General features: G+C 53.7%; 3 protein-coding genes across 3 annotated transcripts; all 3 read left to right on the forward strand.

The window, feature by feature from the left end:
- Positions 1-872: 872 nt before the first annotated feature.
- Positions 873-3,322, forward strand: CALHM3 (calcium homeostasis modulator 3; the record flags this gene model as incomplete). The annotated part of the gene is made up of 3 exons (XM_084245177.1): positions 873-1,159; positions 1,373-1,628; positions 2,831-3,322. The coding sequence occupies 3 exons, from the start codon at positions 873-875 to the stop codon at positions 3,320-3,322; spliced, it is 1,035 nt and encodes a 344-aa protein (XP_084101303.1).
- A 6,776-nt stretch (positions 3,323-10,098) lies between these two features.
- CALHM1 (calcium homeostasis modulator 1) lies at positions 10,099-13,515 on the forward strand (the record flags this gene model as incomplete). The annotated part of the gene is made up of 2 exons (XM_084246258.1): positions 10,099-10,650; positions 13,033-13,515. The coding sequence occupies 2 exons, from the start codon at positions 10,099-10,101 to the stop codon at positions 13,513-13,515; spliced, it is 1,035 nt and encodes a 344-aa protein (XP_084102384.1).
- A 5,965-nt stretch (positions 13,516-19,480) lies between these two features.
- CALHM2 (calcium homeostasis modulator family member 2) lies at positions 19,481-21,713 on the forward strand (the record flags this gene model as incomplete). The annotated part of the gene is made up of 2 exons (XM_084245092.1): positions 19,481-20,035; positions 21,297-21,713. The coding sequence occupies 2 exons, from the start codon at positions 19,481-19,483 to the stop codon at positions 21,711-21,713; spliced, it is 972 nt and encodes a 323-aa protein (XP_084101218.1).
- Positions 21,714-22,647: the final 934 nt, after the last annotated feature.

Genomic DNA, 22,647 nt, shown 5'->3' on the forward strand with positions numbered 1-22,647 from the left:
AGGGGGCCTCCCTGGTGATGCAAGGGATTAAGATGCAACCTATGAAGCTGTCTGCAGCCTCTGCAGCACCTGTTCGATCTGACTTAATCCTCATGGCACAGCAGACCTCTCCTGTCTCGCCTGCTGCTCCCCTCAAAAGTGTATTTCAGTCAATCTGCCTCTTCTGTTCCCCACTCTGTTTCTGGTGAATTCTCTCACCCCTGGCACCTCTGGACTACACCCCAATTTTTGTATGCATAAATAAATAAATCTTTAAAAATAAAAAAATAAACTCTCCCCAAAGGTCTTCTCTTCCAGAAAGGCAGAGTAAGGCGCCCTCCTGACTCCTAGCATGAAATTCAGGATGAAACCTCCCTGCACTCTGCAGAGTCCAGTCGTGTTTTTTACCAAAATCAGAAAATATAAGAATATTGTAAAAAGAAAATATAATTTGGTTACATCAGCATCTTTGCTTTACAGTAGCCAGAATTTGCCTGCTCCTGCAGGAAGCCCCACCAGTTGTCAGGTCTCTGGCCAAACCCAGGAGAGAGAAGGAGGGTGGAGGGACAGGGCAGGGTGCATTTGCCTAGAGGTGCTCTGGGGTGGCTGGTCACAGAGCAGTGACTCACTCCCCGGAGAGGAGGGACACTGGACTACAGTGGGTTGGCCGAGCAGGGGAACCTGCCTCTGCCTTAAGTCCTCGACTGGATCAGGGCAGGCTGGGCTGGGACTGCACTCTGCCTCCTCGACCCCTCAAGCCCTTGAAAGAGAAGAAGGAGCTCCCTTGGGCTCCAGGGTCACCCCTCCCTGTGTGGCCAGGCATTGCCCAGCAGAGCAGCTAAAGCCTCACTGAACCCCCACCCGCATCTGTCCAACCCATCCAGCCTGGGGCCATGGATAAATTCCGAATGTTCTTCCAGCACTTCCAGTCCAGCTCAGAGTCGGTGATGAATGGCATCTGCCTGCTGCTGTCTGCGGTCACAATCAAGCTGTATTCCTCCTTCGACTTCAACTGCCCCTGCCTGGCACGCTACAACGCCCTCTATGGCCTGGGCCTGCTGCTCACGCCCCCGCTGGCCCTTTTCCTCTGTGGCCTCCTGGCCAACCGCCAGTCTGTGGTGATGGTGGAGGAGTGGCGCCGGCCCCCAGGACACCGGAGGAAGGACCCAGGCATCGTCAGGTATGGTCCCGCACTGCCCAGGTGCCCATGGGCACTGTCAGAGTCTTCCCAAACCCCACTCCTCATGAGCACTGTCACCCACCCAGGATCCACCAGGTGCACCCCCAAACTCCACCTGCCCCCCGTGGGGACTGTCCTACCTTCCTGCAGGCTTCCTCCGGCAGCTACATTCAGGCTGCTCTTTGTAACCCCCACCCCTTCCTGTGCCCCCAGGTATATGTGCTCTTCCGTGCTGCAAAGAGCGCTGGCCGCCCCCATTGTCTGGATCCTGCTGGCTCTCCTTGATGGGAAGTGCTTTGTGTGTGCCTTCAGCAGCTCTGTGGACCCCGAGAAATTTCTGGACTTTGCCAACATGACCCCCAGCCAGGTGCAGCTCTTCCTGGCCAAGGTGCCCTGCAAAGAGGATGAGCTGGTCAGGGACAGCCCTGCTCGAAAAGCAGTGTCTCGCTACCTACGCTGCCTGTCGCAGGTGACTCTGGCAGCCCTCTCCCAACCTTCAAAAATATCCTGCATTTGTCCCCAAGGGGGGAGGGTGAAGAGGTGCAAATGACCTCATGGGGTCCCTCCCCACTGCTGGAGACCCGACCAAGGAGCAGGTGGTTCTGGGGAGATCAATGGCCCCCGTACAGGACAGTATTGGGTCTTAGGAAATGGGCGCTTTGCCATCGATACTCACTCACCCCAGGACAGAGACCAGGGCCCACACTGTCTTGGAATCATGCCCAGGAGGCTGGCTGGCATCCTTCTTCCTGCCCCTCACAAACAATAACGATCCCCACTAAGTGAACACCGACATGTGAGGTGCACACAAGGCCCGTCACGTGCATTACTTTGTTTCAGTCTCAGAACAGCCTTACAGGTGGATGAGGTCACCACCACCCCATTTGCAGACAAGGAGATGAGTCTCTGTGGGCTTAGTTCACAAGGTCCAAGTCACACAGCCTGTAAGAGGCAGGGCCAGAATCTGAATACATGTGCCATTACTCCAGCCCCCCTAATCACCTCCCTGCACAGCAGGTCCTCCCTGTGCGCCAGGTGCCTGGCTTCCCACCAGGAAGCCCAGCTCAACTCCAGCTCAAACTCCAGATTCTACTGCCACTACTTCCTCAGCCTTTGCTGTGCTCCCCAAAGGATTGACATGGACCCATATACGTAGAGCATCACCAGGGCTGTAGGATAAAACTGGTGGAACAAGTGCAGACAAGTCATATGGGGAAGGCAGGGCCAGCTTCCTGGGCACACTGGACCCCCATGACATGACACTGGCCACCCACTTATCCTCTAGAAGGATGCCAGCCTGTTTCTCCTACAAAATAAAGGAAGGGTTGGTCTTCTCCACCCTGAGCTCCCACATGTTCGGTGGAAAGACTGAGGGAATTGCAGTGAGACCAGAGTCCGAGTCCTGACTCAGATGTGAGTCCTCAGTCATATTAAATGTTCCTCGAATGGATGGAGGGATGAAGGGCTGCGAGGATCTCTGAATAGGAAAACGATGGATGGATAGTCCCGAGAGAGGACCGAAGGGTGGAGAGATAGCTGGTGCAAGGATGAGAGATAAACGGAAGGGAGGAGGGTGGAGGTGGTTGGTAACAAAAGGTGGCTAGTTTGGAAACCCCTTGCCACGCAGCACTACACATGTGCCCAGCCCATGACCCATCTTGTGCTCCCCAGGCCATCGGCTGGAGCATCACCCTGTTGCTGATCATCCTGGCCTTTCTGGCCCGCTGCCTGAGGCCCTGCTTCGACCAGACAGTCTTCCTGCAGCGCAGATACTGGAGCAACTATGTGGACCTGGAGCAGAAGCTCTTCGATGAGACGTGCTGTGAGCATGCACGGGACTTCGCTCACCGCTGCGTGCTGCACTTCTTTGCTAGCATGCAGAGCGAGATGCGGGTGCGGGGCCTGCAGCGGGAATCAGGGGGCAGAGGGCCCGAGCCCCCCGAGATGCCTGAGCCCCCAGAGGGCCCGGATGGCAGAATTGGCAAGGCCCACCTGCGTGTGGTGTCCAGCCGGGAGCAGGTAGACCACCTCCTGAGCACCTGGTACTCCAGCAAACCACCTCTCAAACTTGTGGCCTCCTCTGGACTCTTGGGAGGTGGCCTCAACCACCGTGCCCCCACAGTGGTCCCAGGCACCAGGCTGCCACAGCACACCGATGTATAGGGGCCCTGGCAGTGTCTCTGTTGCCGGGGCTGACAAGAATCTGGGGATTTTCCAGGCTGTGGGGATCCCAAAGTAGGGCAGCCGGACTCTTGTTAGTCTCCTTCCTCAAAACAGCCCTATCTCTTGGGCCTCCCTGGTGGCGCAAGGGGTCAAGCACCGCACTATGAAGCTGTCCTCAGCCACTGCAGCACGAGTGGATCCCTGGCCGACCAGGGAGCTGCCCACATGGCGCAGCAGACCTCTCCTGTCTCGCCAGCTGCTCCCCTCAGCAGTGTATTTCAGTCAGTCTGCCTGTTCTGTTCCCCATTCTATATCTGATGTATCCTCTCACCCCTTCCCCAATCCTCTGGCCTGTACCCCATATGGCCTGTTCTTGTATGCATAAATAAATTTTTTTTTTTAAATCCTATCTCTGGTCTAGTTTTGGGGTGTCATATTGTAGGGTAAGGTAAAAGGTATCAGGCTTTTCTGCCCTCCCACCATCAGGATAGATGAGGGAACCCTGCGGTCCTGAATGCATGCCTGATGGCGGACACCTGGAGTAGGGTGTGGGTATAGGTAGATGGGATTCACCTGGGCTAAGACTGAGTTTATAAGGGCGGCGTCACGGGGACGCCAGCAGCAGCCAAGAATGAGCAGAAGCCGAGAGAAGAAGAGAAGCAGAGAGAACGCCAGAGAGAGCCCAGATAGAGTGAGGATTTGCTGGGGGCTGGAAGGCCTGCCAGCCTCCGGGCCCCCCAGCACCCCTGCCTGCTGTGTGCCTGGTAAATCTAAATAGAAGGCCTGCAAAAGCCACTGAGGACTCTGACTCCTCCTTTACCCGGTCTGCTGGATCATAGAAAACCTGCTCTGTGGTCTTCCTGGGCCCTGTGTAGCCCAAAGCAGTGCTTTGCTTCACAAACTTGAGCAACCTAACCTGGGGCTCTTGTTCACAGCAGATTCTGAGGGCGCCTGGGACTCTGTCTGAGACTGCATTTCCAACAAGCACTTGATGTCCAGACTCGAAATAAACAACACATGCTTACCTGGTGCTTACTGTGTACCTGACATTGTTCCAGATCTTTACATAGATTAACTCATTTAATCCATATGATAATCTAGTGAAGAAGGATGTTTAGGGTGGTTTTTAAAGTACATTTTATTGAAGTAACATTGCCTTGTAACACTAGATAGGTTTTGGATGTGCATTTTTATAAATCTTTTGTATGTACTACTGAAGTAGGTTGTTATTAGTCCTATTTTTTAAGAAAAGAAAACAGCATAAAGAGGTTAAGATGTCGGAGGTCGTCTTGTATGAGCTGGAACTTGACCTCAGGAGGCCTGGCTCTGGAGTTTGCCCTCTGCAGTCTGCTGCCAGGTGCCCTCTACGAGGCTGTGTTTGTGGTTTTGTTTTCGGTGCTTGGTCAGATTTCCTGCAGCTCCCCCCACAGTTGTCTGAGTAAGCTCTAGCCAGTCTGCTTGTTAAGTTCCTCTTGCTGCTACTGCAGATGAATACTTTTTTATTTTCCTGTTGAGGGGATTGTTTTGGGCTTTGAATGTGAATGATTTTTTAAATTTTTTTTTAAAATCACATTGCATGGTAATGCCATACAAGTTTCAGGTGTGCATCTTTCAGCTGTGCACCTTCTCAAGTCCTGCTAAGTTGTTTCTAGTCCTCCAAAGCAGAGCAGCCCTGCCTGGTGCAGCTCCAGTAATGCAGCTCCTTTCTCGGCCCACCTTTCGCTAACCTCCAGCCAGCAGCCCTGCCTCCCTCAACTCCCCACTCACAACCTTTCCCACCACCTGCCTCTGACCCCTGAATTCTTTCTAAAGTCTCTTTCTAAAGCTGCCTCGTTCCCTTGACATCCTCAGGGGTATCTACCTGCTACCCTTAGCAAGAGTTTAGCTGGTGAGAATTTCTCCAGGTGTATGGTGTATGGACCAGATCTGCAAATCAGGGTGAGGGGGGGACCCAGACACCACCACTCACATTGATGTCTACGAACCTCTGAGCCAAGGATGCATGTGGAGTCTGGATCAGGAACCAAAATCCTTGAAACACCAGGGTTAAATCTTGCTGGAAAAACTGCCATTCAGTCTGCAACTCAAACTAGAAGGGCTGGGGAAGATTCAGCCCCTGAGGGACTCAGGACCGTTGCCTCCCTGATGACTAACACCCACACCCACACCTTACCACATGCCCATCCTGTTATTGCCTCCATCAGCACAGATAGGCGGCCATGGTGCACACAGGTTCACCCCATGTTCTTTTTTTTTTTTTTTTTTTGCGGGGAAAAAAACCCTCGCCAGCGGCCGGGGATCGAACCGGCACTGCAGAGGCTGCGGGCAGCTTCACAGCCCAGCGCTCAACCACTGCGCCACCAGGGGAGGTCCCACCCCATTTTCTTTTGGTCCTCGAAGCTGGGAGCAGCGAGCAGGCCCTGGATGCTGCCTGGAACCCAGCGCCCCCCCTCCCCATATCAGGCAATCTCTGCCCTCCTGGGCTCTTGTCAGATCGGATAATTCCTGCAGCTCGGCTTCCCCCACCCCCATCTGACCTTCTGTGGTCAGGACATGCAAATGTCTGAGATGGCACTGGGTGGAGCAAGATTTAGGTAAAGTGTTGGCAGGTCTTGGGGGTGGGGGAGGAAGGAGGGAGACCTTGATGATGGTCCCATCACCACAGATGGGCTCCCAGCCAGCGGACAGGAGGCTCAGGGATCCCACAGTGGGCTGTAAGGGAGCAGCCTCTCACATGAAGATCAGGGAAAAGCAGCCTTGGGATCGGCAAAGCATGTGGAAAAAGCCTTGAGACATGAGGGGTTTCTCCTGTTTGAGGAGCCACGAGCAGGCAGGAAAACTGGAGCTGACTTGGGGAGGAAGAGGCCCCAGCCCAGCTCTTCCTCGTCCTCACAGGTTCTGCTAATGAATTTGCACTTCAGCGCTTGGAGGGAATGAAGTCTGCAGTGATTTAATCAGACATCTGCTTTCAGAAGCTTGCTCTGGTTGCAGCCTAGGTGTGGGTGACAGGGGTCAGAAGACAGGCCAGCACCGGTGGGGCCCCGGCTTTAGGGGAAGATGGAGAGAAGCAGGTCAGAGGCATTTAGGAGACAGAAGGAACTCTGGATGCTCTGGTTTGTCAGTATCCTGTTTGCAGTGTGGGCACAGAGCAGAGAGCCGTGTCATTCAGCTTGCCCAGAACTCAACCCCAACCTAACCGAAAAAGAGAATTGTAAGGAAGCGCACGGAATATTTGGTGAGCACAGTTTTTTGCCGTAATGCATAAACCCCAATAGAGTATGGCTGATGCAGAAAAGACCAGCACAATATCCTTCTTAGGTAAAGATCTCAGACCTCTGATAACACAGCCTGACAGTACTTGAGCTGCCTCGGCAGCCCCACCTGGCTGAGGGCTGCTGCCTCCCCCACCACCCGGTCCTCTGAGTGCTCCCCTGAGCACTGCAAGCTGCTGCTCTCCTATGCAAATTGGGCATTTTCCTAAAGGTCCAGCACCTGCTCCCCACAGACCCCTTTTGCATGCTGCTTTTCATGACCCTTCAAGCTGGAGGGGACTCCCCAGCACTGCAGTGGGTGCCAGGACAATACTCCCAAGGGAGGCAAAGGGGCCAGTCCACAGGCCAAAGTGGGACCTGTGGGTGAGTTTGTCGCCAGTGCATGGAAGGGTGGTGACAGCTGCTTTCCATCTAGGCACATCACGCTCATGCTCCAGGAGTCACCGGCAGGTGGAGTGAACCGGGCACTGCTGAACGTGCTGCCTAAAACCCTGAGGTCTTCCTCCTAATCTCTGCATCCTGCAGGGATGTTCCCTGCAGAAGTGACTTTGCAGATGTGATTGTGTAAGGGCTCTTGAGGGAGGGAGACTCTCCTGGATGATCCGGTGGGCCCCAGATAATCACAAGTGTCCTTATAAAAGAGAGGAGAGGAAGGATGGAAGCTAAGGTGAGAGGGAAGGTGGCCCCGAGCCAGAGACTGGAGTGACCCTTAGAAGCTAGAAAAGGCCAGGAAATGGCTTCTCGCCTAGAGTCTGCTGAAGGAACACAGCCTGCAAACTCTGATTTTTGACCCGTTGAGACCCATGTCACACTCCTGGCCCCCAAAACCATGAGAATTAGTTTATGTTGTTTTAAGTCACTATGTTCATGGTCATTTTTTTTTTTTTCCAGCAGCAATAGGAAACTAATACGAATTTTCAACATGTTCAACTACTAAAGCTCAGGTGCAGAGATGATAATTATTATTATGACAGGTTATAATGTTCATCTGCCTAGAGCTATCTCCAGGCCTGGCACTGAGCTATTCTCTTTATCTGCTTCATCTCGTTGCAACCTCAAGGTAACCTAAGATGGAAGAGCTTCTTCTGTCTCCAGGTCTCAGAGGCAAAGACTACACTCACAGGGAAATCACTTGCCCACGGCCCCTGACTAGTATTTGGAGGGGTTGAGACTTAAATCCAAGTCATTGGTGAAGTTACTCTTATCCTCTCCAGGACATGGTTTCTTGCTGATAAAAAAAAAATCTTGACTGTTCAGTGAAAGAAACAATGAGCAAATGGGCAGGGCTTAGAAGTGGATTTGGATGGGCAGAGGGCAGATGTTTTCCAGAGGGGACAGCACAAGTGAAGGCCGATGACACCGGCCACAAGTCCCCCCGTGCAGCCTGTGTCCCTTCTGTGGTCACTGAGAGAGGTCTGACTTCAGAAGGTGCTCAAGAGACCATCCCAGCGGCTCCCACACCAGGCACCCGGCACCTCCCTGCTTCCATTGCAGAAGTTCCTAACATTCTGGAGTCATGGATAATATGGATACATGACACTGGGGCAAACAGAAGGGAGGTATCTCTTCCATATAAAACCTGGTGGGAAAAAATACATCCTTTTTATCTTACATGTTTATGATAAGGAAGATGGAATACAAAGTATTAGGAAAGGTATTAAATGCTAAATTTGTATGAGACATCCAGATGAAGCCTTCCAGATACCTTAAAATAGGAAACTTGAGTTTGCTTTGGTGAACATAACTATTTAACATCAGATTTTTTGCATGAAATGACAGCAAGTCCTATTCAAGTCTCTCTTTTTTTTTTTTTAAATTGTGATACAGTTGACATATAACATTAGTTTCAGGTGCACAACATAAGATTCGAGATATATAGATATAGATAGATACAGCAAAACAATTACCACTGTAAATCTAGTTAACACCCGTCACCTCACATAGAATTTTTTCCCCTGTAATTAGAAATTTTGAGATCTACTCTCTTAGCAACTCTCAAATATACAATATATTATCAAGTGGAGTCATCATGCTGTACATTACATTCCCAAGACGGATTTATCTAATAACTGGAAGTTTGTACCTTTTGACACTCTTTAGCTATTTCATCCACCTTCACCCCTCAAGGTTATTTATTAATAAATTCTTCAAATGTTTAATTAATCCATCCACAAAAAACTTGGTGCAAGTGGGTAATAAATTCAAAACTATTTTTACAGTCATTCCCAAATTCACAACATCTGGATTGGTATGTAAAGATTCTCACATTTGCTTTTTATGTTCAGTAACAGTAACCAAAATTCTTGTGATCATGAGAATATCGGGTTTAGAATCCAATCAAACTGTTTATATCCAGTATTTTAAAATACCGTTGAATAGAATCTGCAGTGAGAGTGTGCGTGGTTAGAGCAGGCACCTGCAGCCAGCCTGGGTGCCTAAAGGGCACCCCAGCCACTCACAGAGAACCACGTCCACTCGAGAAGGCAGAGGTTCCAGTGGCCTCTGGACTCGTCCTCAAGTCATCTGGTTGGAGCTGGATCTGCCCTGCTCCTCTGGGAGAACAAGCAAGCATCAAAGTGTACCCTTAGTTCTCCCCTCTTTGATATGCCTGCCACTGGGGGGCCCTGGCTTGGTTCCCAAAGACACTTTGGAGACCTGCCAGGTAGGAAGGGACCTGGCAAGCACTCAGATCCAAGTCCTCTGACTCCAAGTTCAAGGCCTATACCATGTAGGCGTCTACTCTATACCATGTCACATTAGCACCCTCTGCACACTCACACTGCCATCCCCACTGGGACCCATAGTATCAGCACTGTCCCCCCCAGCACCCTCAGCACCCTCCCCATCACCACCAGCACCATCAGTTCCTTCACCTCTGTTGGCACCTTCCCCAACACCAGCATAATCACTCCCAGTACAACCACCACCGTCACTGCCATGGTTACATCAAGTTACCATTCCTCTCTGGACTCATAAGGAGCCTTCTGGACCCATTACAGCATGGAAGAAAGACCCAGTGGGAAGGCAGAAGAGGATGACATGTTTCCCAAGAGCGCCAGGGATAAGGTCCAGAAGCTCAGGCCTCTGCAATGAGCCCGGATTCTTCCGATCATCCTGCTGGTGACGGTATCTTCCTGGGCAGGCCTGAGCCCCTGACCCTCTCCTGGCCTCTCCTTCCTCTCCCTCCCTCCCACACCCACGGAGAGCAGGTCCCCATCAGCTGCCCTGTGGTTTCCCAGTGCTGGAGGCTGCTGCAGAGAGGAAAAAAGCCCAGGAGGGCCAAGAAGGGGTGGGGCAGAGGCCTGGCACACCTATGGGATTGGCCAGTTGCACCCTCTCAGACAGCACCTGATTGAAGACTCCCCAGAGAGACTGACCTCGGCCACTGCCCTGAGCTCTGTCTCAGTCATGACGTGGGCACCTGGTGGGCAGGATGCAAGGCAGGGGACACTCTGGAGGCCGTGGTGAGGTGGGTGGAGGCCTCCGGGTGCACAGAGGGGCACGATGGACAAGTTCCGGATGATCTTCCAGTTCCTGCAGTCCAACCAGGAGTCCTTCATGAATGGCATATGCGGCATCATGGCCCTGGCCAGCGCCCAGGTCTACGCGGCCTTCGATTTCAACTGCCCCTGCCTGCCGGGCTACAACGCGGCCTACAGCGCCGGCATCCTGCTGGCCCCGCCCCTGGTCCTCTTTCTGCTGGGCCTGGTCATGAACAACAACGTGTCCATGCTGGCTGAAGAGTGGAAGCGGCCGCCGGGCCGCCGTGCCAAGGACCCGGCCGTGCTGCGCTACATGTTCTGCTCCATGGCCCAGCGCGCCCTCATCGCACCTGTTGTGTGGGTAGCCGTCACGCTGCTCGATGGCAAGTGCTTCCTGTGTGCCTTCTGCACCGCTGTGCCGGTGACCATGCTAGGAAACAGCAGCCTGGTGCCTGGCCTGCCCCCACCCGAGCTCGCCCGCCTGCTGGCCCGGGTGCCCTGCCCTGAGATCTACAATGGCGAGTGGCTGCTGGCCCGAGAGGTGGCCGTGCGCTACCTGCGCTGCATCTCCCAGGTGAGGGTACAGCGGCCTTGGCCCCAGCCTGCCTGCACAGACTGGGGGCCCATCGGAAGGGCCTGACTCCCCCACCTCTCATAAAGGGGGGGTAGTCATAGTTTCCAATAGAGTGGGGTTCCCCACATTAGGCTGAGGCTCCCCCCTCAGACAGCACCAAGGGGCAGTGACATGGTTTCTTGACTGAGGCAGGGCTTCTGAGGGCAGGGCCAGAACGGGGCCACCTGGAGAAAGTGCTATGGCTCTCTCTGTCCTTAAACCTGTCATCTGTCCCGACGTCCCTCCCCAGAGCTGACCCAAGGGCTCAGCCACATCCGAGCCTGAAACCCGGGGGGAATTTGCATCCTTTTCCCCTTCCAGGCCTGGACAGTGAAGAGGCCAGTGGGTGGCTGGGCCATTTGGGTACATTTCCCTGGCAAATGTCCCCAGCTGGTGCCTCTGTGCTAGAGGATCAGGAGCTGGAGGTCTGGGTACCCCTGGAAGGCTGCACTGGGACGAGGGAGATGTGTGGGGTGGGGATGTGCCCGAGAGACAGGGCTGGTGGACCCAGATGAAAACATCAAAAGTGGGGTCCTTCCCTCTCCATATCCTCTGTCCTTCTGGGCCTCACTCGTCTGAGCCCCTCAAGCCTCCCCTCCAGTCCCTGAAGCATGGGGAGGAGGAGCTGGGCAACATGCCCTTGCAGGATTGGGAGTGGAGGCAGGGGGCAGAGGCTGCCCTGCGAGGGCAGAGAAACATGTGCACACTGCCCTGGCAAGTCCAGGCACCCACTCCCCCGTGGGCCTGCATCACCACCCAGATATCCTTGTGAAGCTCTATCTGAGCACCCAATCAGAACTCTTCTCTCCTCCCTGGCCAATCCAGCCCCCTCCCGTGGGCTTGCCCCTCAGAGCCTGGGGCAACTGCTCCTCCACCTGACCTCTACACCATTCCATCAGAGCTAAAGGGGCCCCCAGAGCACAGGCTGCCTTGCCTATAGACATGGCTCATTTAGCCTTCAGAGGATGAATGCTAAATTCAGTAAGAATTAGTAGGCATCATCTAAAACAATTTGTTGGTTTGTTTTCGCAAACAAATCAGATTTCCAGCTTTGCTTTGAAACACCTGGAGAGCCACGGTTGCTCACTGAGCAGTGTAGGGGTCCCCTTCCCCAGACCAAACTCATGGTCTGTAGCTCCCCACCCTGTGCCTGCTCTGCCATTACCCACCCGACTCCCGCTACAGGCATTTGGATTTGCTCCTTGTCCCCCACCCTGATGCTGTTAAACTGTTCTCAGTGCAGCTGGGGGCCGGAGCCTGAAGCACAAGTGGGGCGGGGGGCATCCTGCCCCTTGGCCCCCAGTGAGTTAGTAGCAAAGCAGAGCTAGAAACCACACGTCCAGTGCTCTTCAGCACAGAGTTTGAGCGATGGCCTGATTTGTCTCTGTGACCCCAGTAGGCCCAGCTCATGGCCACACAGAGGAAGTGTTCAGTTAGTGCCAAAAGGCAGGCAATACCAGGAGCCAAAGGACCGAACTCAGAGAAGGGTCACCATGGCTTAGGGAGGTCAAGGAAAGCTTCCTGGAGGAAGCCTTCTCAGTGAAGCATGTCAGCGAGGGTCTTTTGGCAAAATAATAGTGGTTAGGGCCTCCCCGGTGGCGCAGCGGTTGAGAGCTGGGTTGCGAAGCTGCCCGCAGCCTCTGCAGCGCCAGTTCGATCCCCGGCTGCTCCCCGGCCACCTGAGGAGGGTCCCACATGGCGCGCAGACCTCTCCTGCCGCCCGCTGCTCCCCTCAGCAGTGTACTTCAGTCCTTCTGCCTGCTCTGCTCCCCGCTCTGGCTCTGGTGAATTCTCTCACCCTCCTGCGCTTCTGACTGTACCCAGTGCATGTATAAACAAAACAAACAAACAAACAAACAAATAAATAAAACATGCCTCTATTTAAAAAAAAAAAAGAATCAAAATAATAGTGGTTAATCATTACTGAGAGCTAACTATGTACCAGGCACTGTGCTAAGTGTATTATCACTTTTCATTCTCACAACAATCCTACAAGATAGGCACTAATACCAGCCCCATTTTGCAGGGAGAAATGAAGGTACAGAGAAGTCAGGTGCTTTGCTCCTGGTCAATTGGTAAGCAGTGGAACCAGGATCCAAACATAGGCAGTCCACCTCCATGGTAGTTAACGCCTGTGTGTGAACATTGGGCCCACCCCAAGTCACATGAGATGTGTATTAACATACCCATTTACAGGTGAGGAAATGGAGAGCAAGAGGTGAAGGCACCTGCCCAGTCAGGTGCCTTTCCCCTCAAGGCCCTGATATAATAAGTGCTCAGGGTCTGGACAGGTGTGTAGGCCAGAGGGCAGTGCCCAATGACTCTATCTACTTCCCGCTGCAGGCACTAGGCTGGACCTTCGTGCTGCTGACCACACTGCTGGCATTTGTGGTGCGTTCTGTGCGGCCCTGCTTCACGCAGGCCGCCTTCCTCAAGAGCAAGTACTGGTCCCACTACATCAACATTGAGCGCAAGCTGTTCGATGAGACATGCACGGAGCACGCCAAGGCTTTCGCCAAGGTCTGTATCCAGCAGTTCTTCGAGGCCATGAACCATGACCTGGAGCTAGGTCACACCCACGGGGCACTGACCACAGCCCCCACTGGCTCAGCCGCCCCGGCTCCTGGCGACGGTGCAGAGGAGGAGAAGGAGAAGCTGCGTGGCATCACCGATCAAGGGACCATGAACAGGCTGCTCACCAGCTGGCACAAATGCAAGCCGCCCCTGCGGCTGGGCCAGGAGGAACCGCTGGTGGGCAATGGCTGGGCCGGGGGCGGCTCCCGGCCTCCACGCAAGGAGGTGGCCACCTACTTCAGCAAAGTGTGAGCTATGGCCAGGTGAAGAGGCAGGGATGGGGGTCGGAGCCACAGCCCCTCGGGCCAGAGGTTTTGGGTAGTTGTTTCCTGGAGCAGAACCCATGCCCAGGCATTCACCTGCCCATTGGAGAGAGGAAATTTGGAACCGGAAGGGGACCTCACCTCTCTGGCTGTGGCCACACCTTAGGAGGCCTGGGGCATGGGCACTGAGCAGCATCAGTCAGAAAGGGTCAGAACTGGCTTGGGGGATACGAACTTCACCTGCCCAGCCCTTCCCAGGCCACTTCATCCCTGGCTCAGTGTCTCCTCTCAGTTTCTATGAACACCCTTGCCCCAGTGTCCAGTCTTATCTGTGGCTTTTAAGGACCTCTGTTCCCTAAGCTCAAGGCTTAGGGAGGGGTGGGGGGGTATCCAGTCATTTCCCTAAGCACGATCCTCTGATTCTGGCCAGTGGGCCGAGGGCCATAAGGATGTGGCGCACAGCATTACCTGATGTGACAGGTGATGAGACCAGATGCCAGGAGCCAGGTCCACTCAGGCGAAGCCAGCATGTGGGGTCACCATGGAGGTCACTCAACAATTGTAGAGGTGGACTGGACATTTAGCACCAAGCACAAAAGGCCTCCTGTCTTAGTCCCTTTGAGTGCTTTAACAGAACCACAGGCTGGGGAGTTTATAAATAACAGAAATGTATTTCTCACAGCTCTGGCGACTGAAAATCCATCCCGGCGCCACAGACAGATTGTTGTGGAGGCCACCTTCCTTGTTTACAGCAGTGCCTCTCACTAGGTCCTCATCTGGGGAAAGGCCAGGGATATGGGTAGAGGCACTCATCCCATTCAGGAGGGCTCTGCCCCATGACTTAGGCACCGCCCAACGGCCCTACCTCTTAATGCCACCTCTAGAGCTTAATATTCAACGTATAAGTTTGGGGAGACGCATTCAGGCCATATGGGTTCCTTGAGAACCACTCTGACAGTCACCTCATATCTGGGTCTCCTGGGGAGACAGAAGCTGAAGTCTTCCCATTCTCATAGACACAGTCCTGCAGCAGGGGGCCCCGAAGGAGCTGAGAGGCTCTGCATTGAGAAGGGGGCCTGGAGGAGCAGGAGTGGTCTGGACTGGAAACAGCTCAGAACAAGTCAAGTGCTGGCTCTGCCTCTTACCAACTCTGTCCATTGGGCCAGCTGCTTCATTTTCTGTGCCTCAGTTTCCTCATCTGTACAATGGGGAGGAGGCACCTACCTCAGAGCTTGTGTTAAATGAGTGAGGTGTGCAAGGGCATGGCACACAGTGGGCACTCAGTATGAGGTGGCTCACCTGTCTGCTGATTACTGACCTTGAGGGCTTAACACTCTCCTCCCCCTGAGCTCAGGGGACAGGAGGTAAGAGACTGGGGCTACCTTTGTCAAGGGGGAAACGCTAAACATATGGAACCAGAGGTGCAAGTTCCTATCATCTAAGAATTTATTTTGGCCTTGACCTGCACAACATTGTTTAATGTTTTCCCTCTAGTCCCACTCTGGACCCCCAGCCCCTCCTTTAATAATTTGGGAAGAGGGGGATCTGTGCAGGCCACTGTGGGCCAGAGGGCTCCTCTAGGAGATAGTACTTGATCTAGGCCCTAAATGAGGGAAGGATTCAGATGCAACGTAGGGGACTCCCAGCGGCAAAAGGAATTGGGAGGTGCAAAGGAGGAGAGAGAGTAAAATCTCTGGGTAACACAGACCCGGGTTCGCATATCAGAGTCAAAGAAGCCCTCTGAACCTTGGTGTGTTTATCTGTGAAATGGATATTAAAATAAAAGACCTGCTTTTCAGAGTTATAGTGACGATAAGGGAGACAATTTCTGAGTAAGAATTTGGAATGGTTTTTGGCACATGGTAGCAGCTGAAAAATAAACCCTGGTCCTTTTGCCTTCATTTCCTCACACGGATAAGCCCAGCTCAGTGAGGCCAGCTTGTCACTCAGTTCCACTGTTCTAGAACCACAGCGTTGCAGAGTCAACCGGGTCCTGGGGGTCTCAGCCTTGATCCTAGTGGCTATCTAGCCTGTGCTTGGACAGGACGCTTGCTCTTCAGCATTCCTGAACTTGACCTGGCAGCCTCAGCTTGCACACTCTCACAGATGGGGAGCCCATGACCTCTCAATGGGCTGCCTTCAGAAATCTGCCTCCTTGTCATTTCTGCTCCACAGTCAGAGTTCTGCCCACTGGGCTTTGAAAAGCCCCTAGTCAACAGAATTCCCTGTAAGCCCTCCTGAGATTTAAAGCAGTACTTGGGGACAGTGTGGGCAAAAGAGCCAGCAGGGGGAGGTTGTATAGTCAGCTGCAGAATGGGTCTGAGGGAGACAGGCCAGAACAGGATAGGGGTGCCCTCACCAGCATCCTGCTGCGGTTTAGCAGCAGTCTGATGGCATCTCTCCCCAACTCTGCAGGAGGAGGGTAGGAGTGGACATTCGTCCAGCTGCTTCTGCTCGATAGGGATTAAGCTTGCTCTTTTTTTCCCCCTCTTGTTTAAATGTCTATATAACTTTGGGGCTTGGAGTTACAATTTTTTATGGTTTTTTTTTTTAAAGATTTATTTATTTATGCATACAAGAACTGGGGTACAAGCCGGAGGTGTGGGGGGTGAGAGATCCACCGGAGACAGAGTGGGGAACAGAACAGGCAGATAGACCGAAATGCACTGCAGAAGGGAGCAGCGGGCGAGTCAGGAGAGGTCTGCTCCGCCATATGGGTATCTCTCTGGCCGGGGATCCAACTCCTGCTACAGTGGCTGCGGATAGCTTCGTAGGTTGTGTCTTAACCCCTTGCACCACCAGGGAGGCCCTGGGGTTACAGTTTTACTACTCCACATGGGCACATTTCACTCACCTTCCAGTAAACCTCGCAAACCAATGCCCTATCACCGTCCTCTCTCCATCCTCTCTCTCTCCTCCCCTTCCCTCTGGTAGGTAACCAGTGTATTTTTTTACATTTTTCTCCAACTCTGAGGTTTGTTTTGCTGTGTTTGGCCAGTATATGTTCTCTGGTTATTTATATTCCACAGATAAGTGAAACCATTTGCTATCTGTCCTTCACTTTCTGATTTACATCATTTAACATAATCACCTTAAGGTCCATCAATGTTGACCCCAAAGGCATCATTTCATCTTTTTGAATAGCTGAGTTGTGTTGCATGAGTATACATTGAGCAATTTCTTCATCCAGTCCCCCGTCCAGGGGCACTTAGATTGGTTCCTTAATTTGGCGATGTGGACAGGCTGCCGTGAACACAAGTTCATGTCAGACTTTCCATATCCTTCAGGAGGGTGTTCTTGAAATTGGCCTGGAGGGCAAGCCCAGGCCAGATCTCCTGGAAGGCCCCTGCCTGCCACTGAACTGGTCCCTCTGGTGTAGAGCAAGATAGGGCCCGTCTTGGGGCAGCCTGCACCGAGGCCAGCCGAGCAGCTGCAGACAGCAGCCTCCGCTTCTCTTCCTCTCTCCGCCCTCTCCCGCCCCCTGCCTGGCGCCCCAAGCTGTTTTCCACTTGCTGGTGCGCACACTCCATCCTGTTGTCCCCTCCTCTTTTCTGGGGTTAAACTTTTCTGAAGCCGCCATCAGCCAGAGGCTCCACTGGTCTCAAGTGCCCTGCTCCGGAGAAGAAAATCAGGAGGGTAACTCGGAGAGCACAGCCCTCCAGGCCTCCACACACCAAGCAGGCCGCCCTGCCTGGCTGCAGGCCAAGAGGCCGAACACCCCTCAGAGAACCAAGCCCTCCAGCAGACGAGCAAACTGGTACTGCAGCTGGCTCAGGTAGGGAAGGGCCCCTCCCTAGGGTGTGCCAGGCCTTGGGGAAGCAGGACCCTTCCGTGGCTGCCTGGAGGGATTGCCCTGGAGAGGGGCCCTGGCTAAGGACCCTCCATTCTGGGCCAGGCCACTCCAGCCTCCCTCCCCAAGCCGGCAGTCTCGGGTTCTATAGTTACTGGGGAAACCTGGATGTGACTCCTCCCTGGCTTGAGGGGGCAGAGGCAGCAGTCTCAAAGGATGGCCTGGACCCTCCTCTGCGCTCCACCCACAGTGTTCAGGCCTCTTGTACCCTATTTTGGGCCATTTAGGAACCCAGGGCCCCCACAGGAGCTGTTAGGAGTCTTGAAGTCAAGAAGGAAAGGGAAGAGGAAGAGGGAGGGGCTGCTTTAACCCGTTCATCCCCGGCAGTAGTTACTACAATCTCCTTTCCCAGGAGTTAGAGGCAAGCCCCTGGAGTGGGAGTCGAGGGTAGAGCCAGCTCCCTCCTTCTCCTCTACCACCTCCTCTGGTCTCCATGACTACCCAGCCCTGCCCAGTCCTCCTGGCAGCCTTGGCAGAGATGGGGGTGGAGGTGTACAGAGGAGGCACAGAAGGAAAGACGCTGCTGCCCACCCCCATCCTCCTCCCTGGTTTCTGCTGGCCTGTGGACTTTTGTTTTTCAAACCCAAAATGGAAAGGGAGGTGGTGGGGCCACACCCTGGTCTATCTCCCCAGTTTGTGTGGGTGGAGCCTAGAAAGGGAGTTGGGGCAGAACCTCACGCTAGCCTGAGGCCATGGCCACTTCCTAGTTGCCTGCCAGGCCAGTGCAGCCTAGACCCAGGCAGGGCAGGGCAGGTTCATAAGGGGCTGATGGGCATGACTGAGCCTTGGCCTTCATCAAGGCTTCCTGTTGCTGGTAGCGGAAGGGTCCCTGGGCCCAGGGACGTGGGTGGATAGGGCTGCTGGGAGGCTGCTGAATGGGGAAGTGGTAATGGGTGGGAAGGGGGAGGATGGCCAGGGCACTCATGGATGGGCACAGAGGAGACCAAGAAAATTTAAGACTCATTTAGCTGGACCCACCCATGTCCTCTTCCCAAGCGTCCTTAGGAAAGCTGTTCAATATTTGAGCGACCTCCAGCAAGGTACTTTATACTCTTTAGAGCTTAGTGTCCTGATCTTTGCAAATTGCTCCCCCCACCCCCATCTTTGAGAGCCACTGTGAAGACTCAGCAGGGTGAGAGAAATGGCAGACTCTAGCTCAGGACAATTTCCATGCGTTTATTCCTTTCTTTTCCCTCCAGCAACTTTAAGAGGAGAGCATGGACCACAATAATCTTTGCTCTTTTCACAGGTGACACTGAGGTCCAGAGAAAAGTCAAAGTATCTTGAGAGGCAGGATCTCCTAAGCCAGTCTGGAGTCTGAGGTCGCCAGAATGAAAAGGCTCATAAGGACCCTAGGGACGCTATGCCAGGCTCAGCCCCTACTCCAGGGCCCTCCACCCACCCTGGGCCACAGCGTCAAATCCAAGTCCCTTATCCACCAGGACACTCCCTCCTGCTTTTACACCCACTGATTAGAGGCCTTGAGAATACTTTTGGACACCGCCCCAAAGCCCCAGAATATTAGCACTTCTGGAATCCCAAAGGGAAAGCCAGTCAACATCCTACGCCCCCCAATTCCACTGGTCCATTCCTAACTCTCCCCCAAGAGAAGCTGGTATGCACACAAACCTGTGTTTGGGGGAGGTAGACCTGAGCTTGAATCTCAGCCCTGCCACTTACATGTGACCCTGGCAAGTCACTCGCCCCCAAGGAGCCTCCACCTTCTCTGTGGACACTGGGGTTGACAGTGCAGTGTGGAATCGTGAGAATGGGCATGGATGGATGTAAATGTGCTTACACAGTAAGCTCATGAACTCTGGCTACCATCACTATCCCCTGGCCCTGGCTTCACCAGCCTCCTTCCTCTCAAGAGCCACACAAGCAACCCTACAACCCCCATCCCTGTTTTTATTGGCAGACATTATCGGTCATCTGCTATTCTACGGGGAACATCAGGCTGGCCACTGCAGGGGATGAAATGGCAAGACCGTGCCCAGCCATCAGGCACCCACCATCCTGCGCTCCTTCCTAGCCCTACCAGCAAGCACCCATCTGGTCTCCTGCTGCCCCGCACTACGGAGGGTCCCCAGCCCAACCTATCGTCATGGCAGCCCTGATTGCAGAGAACTTCCGCTTCCTATCGCTCTTCTTCAAAAGCAAGGATGTGATGATTTTCAATGGGCTGGTGGCACTGGGTACAGTGGGCAGCCAGGAGCTGTTCTCCATGGTGGCCTTCCACTGCCCTTGCTCACCAGCCCGGAACTACCTGTACGGACTGACAGCCATCGGCGTGCCTGCGTTGGTGCTCTTCCTCATCAGCATCATCCTCAACAACCATACCTGGAACCTAGTTGCCGAGTGCCAGTACCGGAGGATCAAGAACTGCTCAGCTGCCCCCAACTTCCTCCTTCTAAGCTCCATCCTGGGCCGGGCGGCTGTGGCCCCTGTCACCTGGTCTGTCATCTCCCTGCTGCGCGGCGAGGCCTATGTCTGTGCTCTCAGCGAGTTCGTGGACCCCTCCTCGCTCATAGGGGGGGAAGTGGACTTCCCGCAAGCTCATGCCACCGAAATCCTGGCCCGGTTCCCTTGCGGGGAGGGCCCTGCCAACCTGTCAGCCTTCCGGGAGGAGGTCAGTCGCAGGCTCAAGTATGAGTCCCAGGTAAGGTGTGCAAAGGGAAGCTCCTTCTTCCCTAGGTGGTAGCAGCAGGAGCTGCCAGGTTGGCCCAGTGCTAAAGCTGAAGTCTTCAGGAAGGAAGGTTCCAAGAAGGGCCTAAACTATCAGTGTCAGCATCAAGCTGCATAACCCATGGGTTAGTGCTTGGTGGGGCGAGGATCAATTCTGGTTCCAAGTAACATGAAAGGTACATTCTGGCTCTGACTGAGCCTTGATACCAGATTCCCTCATTCCAGCCAGACTGAGCACAAACCCCTGCAAGACTTTGCAACATTTGTTGTCAGCCTTGAGGCCTTGACTTGATAGTAGAGCGTGGTTTACTCCAGGGTACAGGGAGGGCCCTGGCTCTGAGTCAGCCTCAAGCTTGAGCTAGGAGGGGCTTTTGAGTGAGGATTCACTAGCTGCTGCCCTGATGCCTGCCCAGGCTTGGCTTAGTTCTGAAGGAAGGGAGGTGGGTTGGGAGAGAGGGTGAGGGAAGGGACCTGGGCAGAGGCAGAAAAACCCAAGTCAAAGTGTCCACTTAAGAGAAGTAGGGGGTGAAGAAGAGATGGCACCACTTTTTCAAAAGATCTCAAGTACCTAAGGAACACGAATAGACAGAGAGGGAGAGCTGGAAACAGCACAGGACAGGAAGGCAGATGGAGAAATAAAATTTATTTTATCAAACTCACAGATCTTTGTACAGGACCAAATGGTGACACAAAGGTGACCTTGATTGTCCTTGCCCTCAATAAGCTTATACCCAAATGAGCACCTGAGACCAGCACATGGTGATTTTGAAGCAAGAAAGAGGAAGATGTAAGCAGAAGCAGGCCATGGGGCACTCAGGGAGAGCAAGACTGCTCTTGGAGGGCATTTGAAGTCCTCCTGAAGGTGGCATCTAGGTTGAGCCTGGCAGGTTGAGGTGAATTTTAACGGGCTGAGATGGGGGAGAGGGAGTTGGGGCAGAAGGAATGGCAGTAGAAACTGCAAGAGCCAACATCTTAAAACAGAGAAAGTATTGCGTTTCAGGGAGAGAGGACAGAGGTGGACTCATAGCCAGAGGGTGTTCTTCCCTTACAGAAACAAAATCTGGCCAGAAGTGACAGAACCAGAAGTGACAGCTCACGGGGGCTGGGGGGAGGGGGTTCTGAGGCCAAGTTCAACTAACCAGCTCCTTCCTCATGGGTTGGGGTGGGTGCCCAGTCACTACCCCCACACCCTGCAGCTCCCTGTCCCTCTTAAACCCTACCCCTTCTCTGGCCAGCTCTTTGGGTGGCTGCTCATCGGAGTGGTGTCCATCCTGGTGTTCCTGACCAAGTGCCTCAAGCATTACTGCTCACCACTCAGCTACCGCCAGGAAGCCTACTGGGCCCAGTACCGCGCCAACGAGGACCAGCTCTTCCAGCGCACGACCGAGGTGCACTCCCGGGTGCTTGCTGCCAACAATGTGCAGCGCTTCTTCGGCTTCGTGGCGCTCAACAAGGATGATGAGGAGTTGGTGGCCAAGTTCCCAGTGCAGGGCACACAGCCTCGGCCACAGTGGAACGCCATCACCGGCGTCTACTTGTACCGCGAGAACCAGGGCCTCCCACTCTACAGCCGCCTGCACAAGTGGGCCCAGGGCCTGGCGGGCAATGGCACGACTCCTGACAACATAGAGATGGGCCTGCTACCCTCATAAGGGCCCTGTTCCCACTCTGCTAACGATGGCACTTGGTCCCAAACTAAGCCCTGACTCTGCTGTGGATGACCTTTCACTGGTGGGACTCCTGGGCCGGGAAGCACTAGTTAGCAGAGCTGGGTGACAAAGAAACTCACCAATGGGCTCTTTGGCAGAACACTGTGCAGTTAATTCGTGTCCAACAGCAGATGGACGTCCAGCTCAGTGGAGCTTGGCTGGGAAACAGGCTTCATTTTATGGGTTAAAATTTTTGGTAAAGCTTTTCCTACGAGAAAGGACTACCTTGGTGTCTATATTAATTACTGCATCGGCCTTGCCATAGCAAGCTGAAATTCTATCCCAGGGGGCGGGGGTGGGGAGGGGAGGGGACAGAGCTCAGAGGTCACTGCAGGGAGGGTAGGGGTGCAGGGAGAGCCAGGTAACAGATAGAGACTGGTCTTTCTCAAAGGGAAGCTCAGCTTCCATTTCACAAGACAGAAGACCCTGCACTCAGTAAGGCAGCCTAACTCCTATAACCTAATGCTACAGTCCAAGAACTAGACTGCCCCAGCTTCCCCTCCTTCCCAGCCCATCCTTAGCTAAAGGCCTCTACCACCTCGAAAGCCTTTTAATGGTCTCCTCTGTCCCCATCTGTCTGCAGGGCCGGACTCAGTTATTTCCCATAGAAAAGCTTTCCAGTCCTCAGAATATTTAAAGCTCTGCCAGAGAAAATTTTTAATTCCCTCAAAATGAAGCCAGAGAGGAATGGTTTCATCAACTAGTTGGGTGTGAGCTGGCCTCAAAGAACTCTGATAAGATATTACTTATCAAAGGAGGCAATGAGACTGTCCTGGGTACTTTACAATGGCTGCTGGAATGTATGATGACCTGACTAGTCCCCTCTCCATCAGGGCTCAAGGAACCAATGCCCAGACCCAGCAACCTCTGCCCAGAG

This window comes from Talpa europaea (genome assembly GCF_964194135.1).
Source record: "Talpa europaea genome assembly, chromosome: 10".
Classification (NCBI taxonomy): Eukaryota; Metazoa; Chordata; class Mammalia; order Eulipotyphla; family Talpidae; genus Talpa; species Talpa europaea.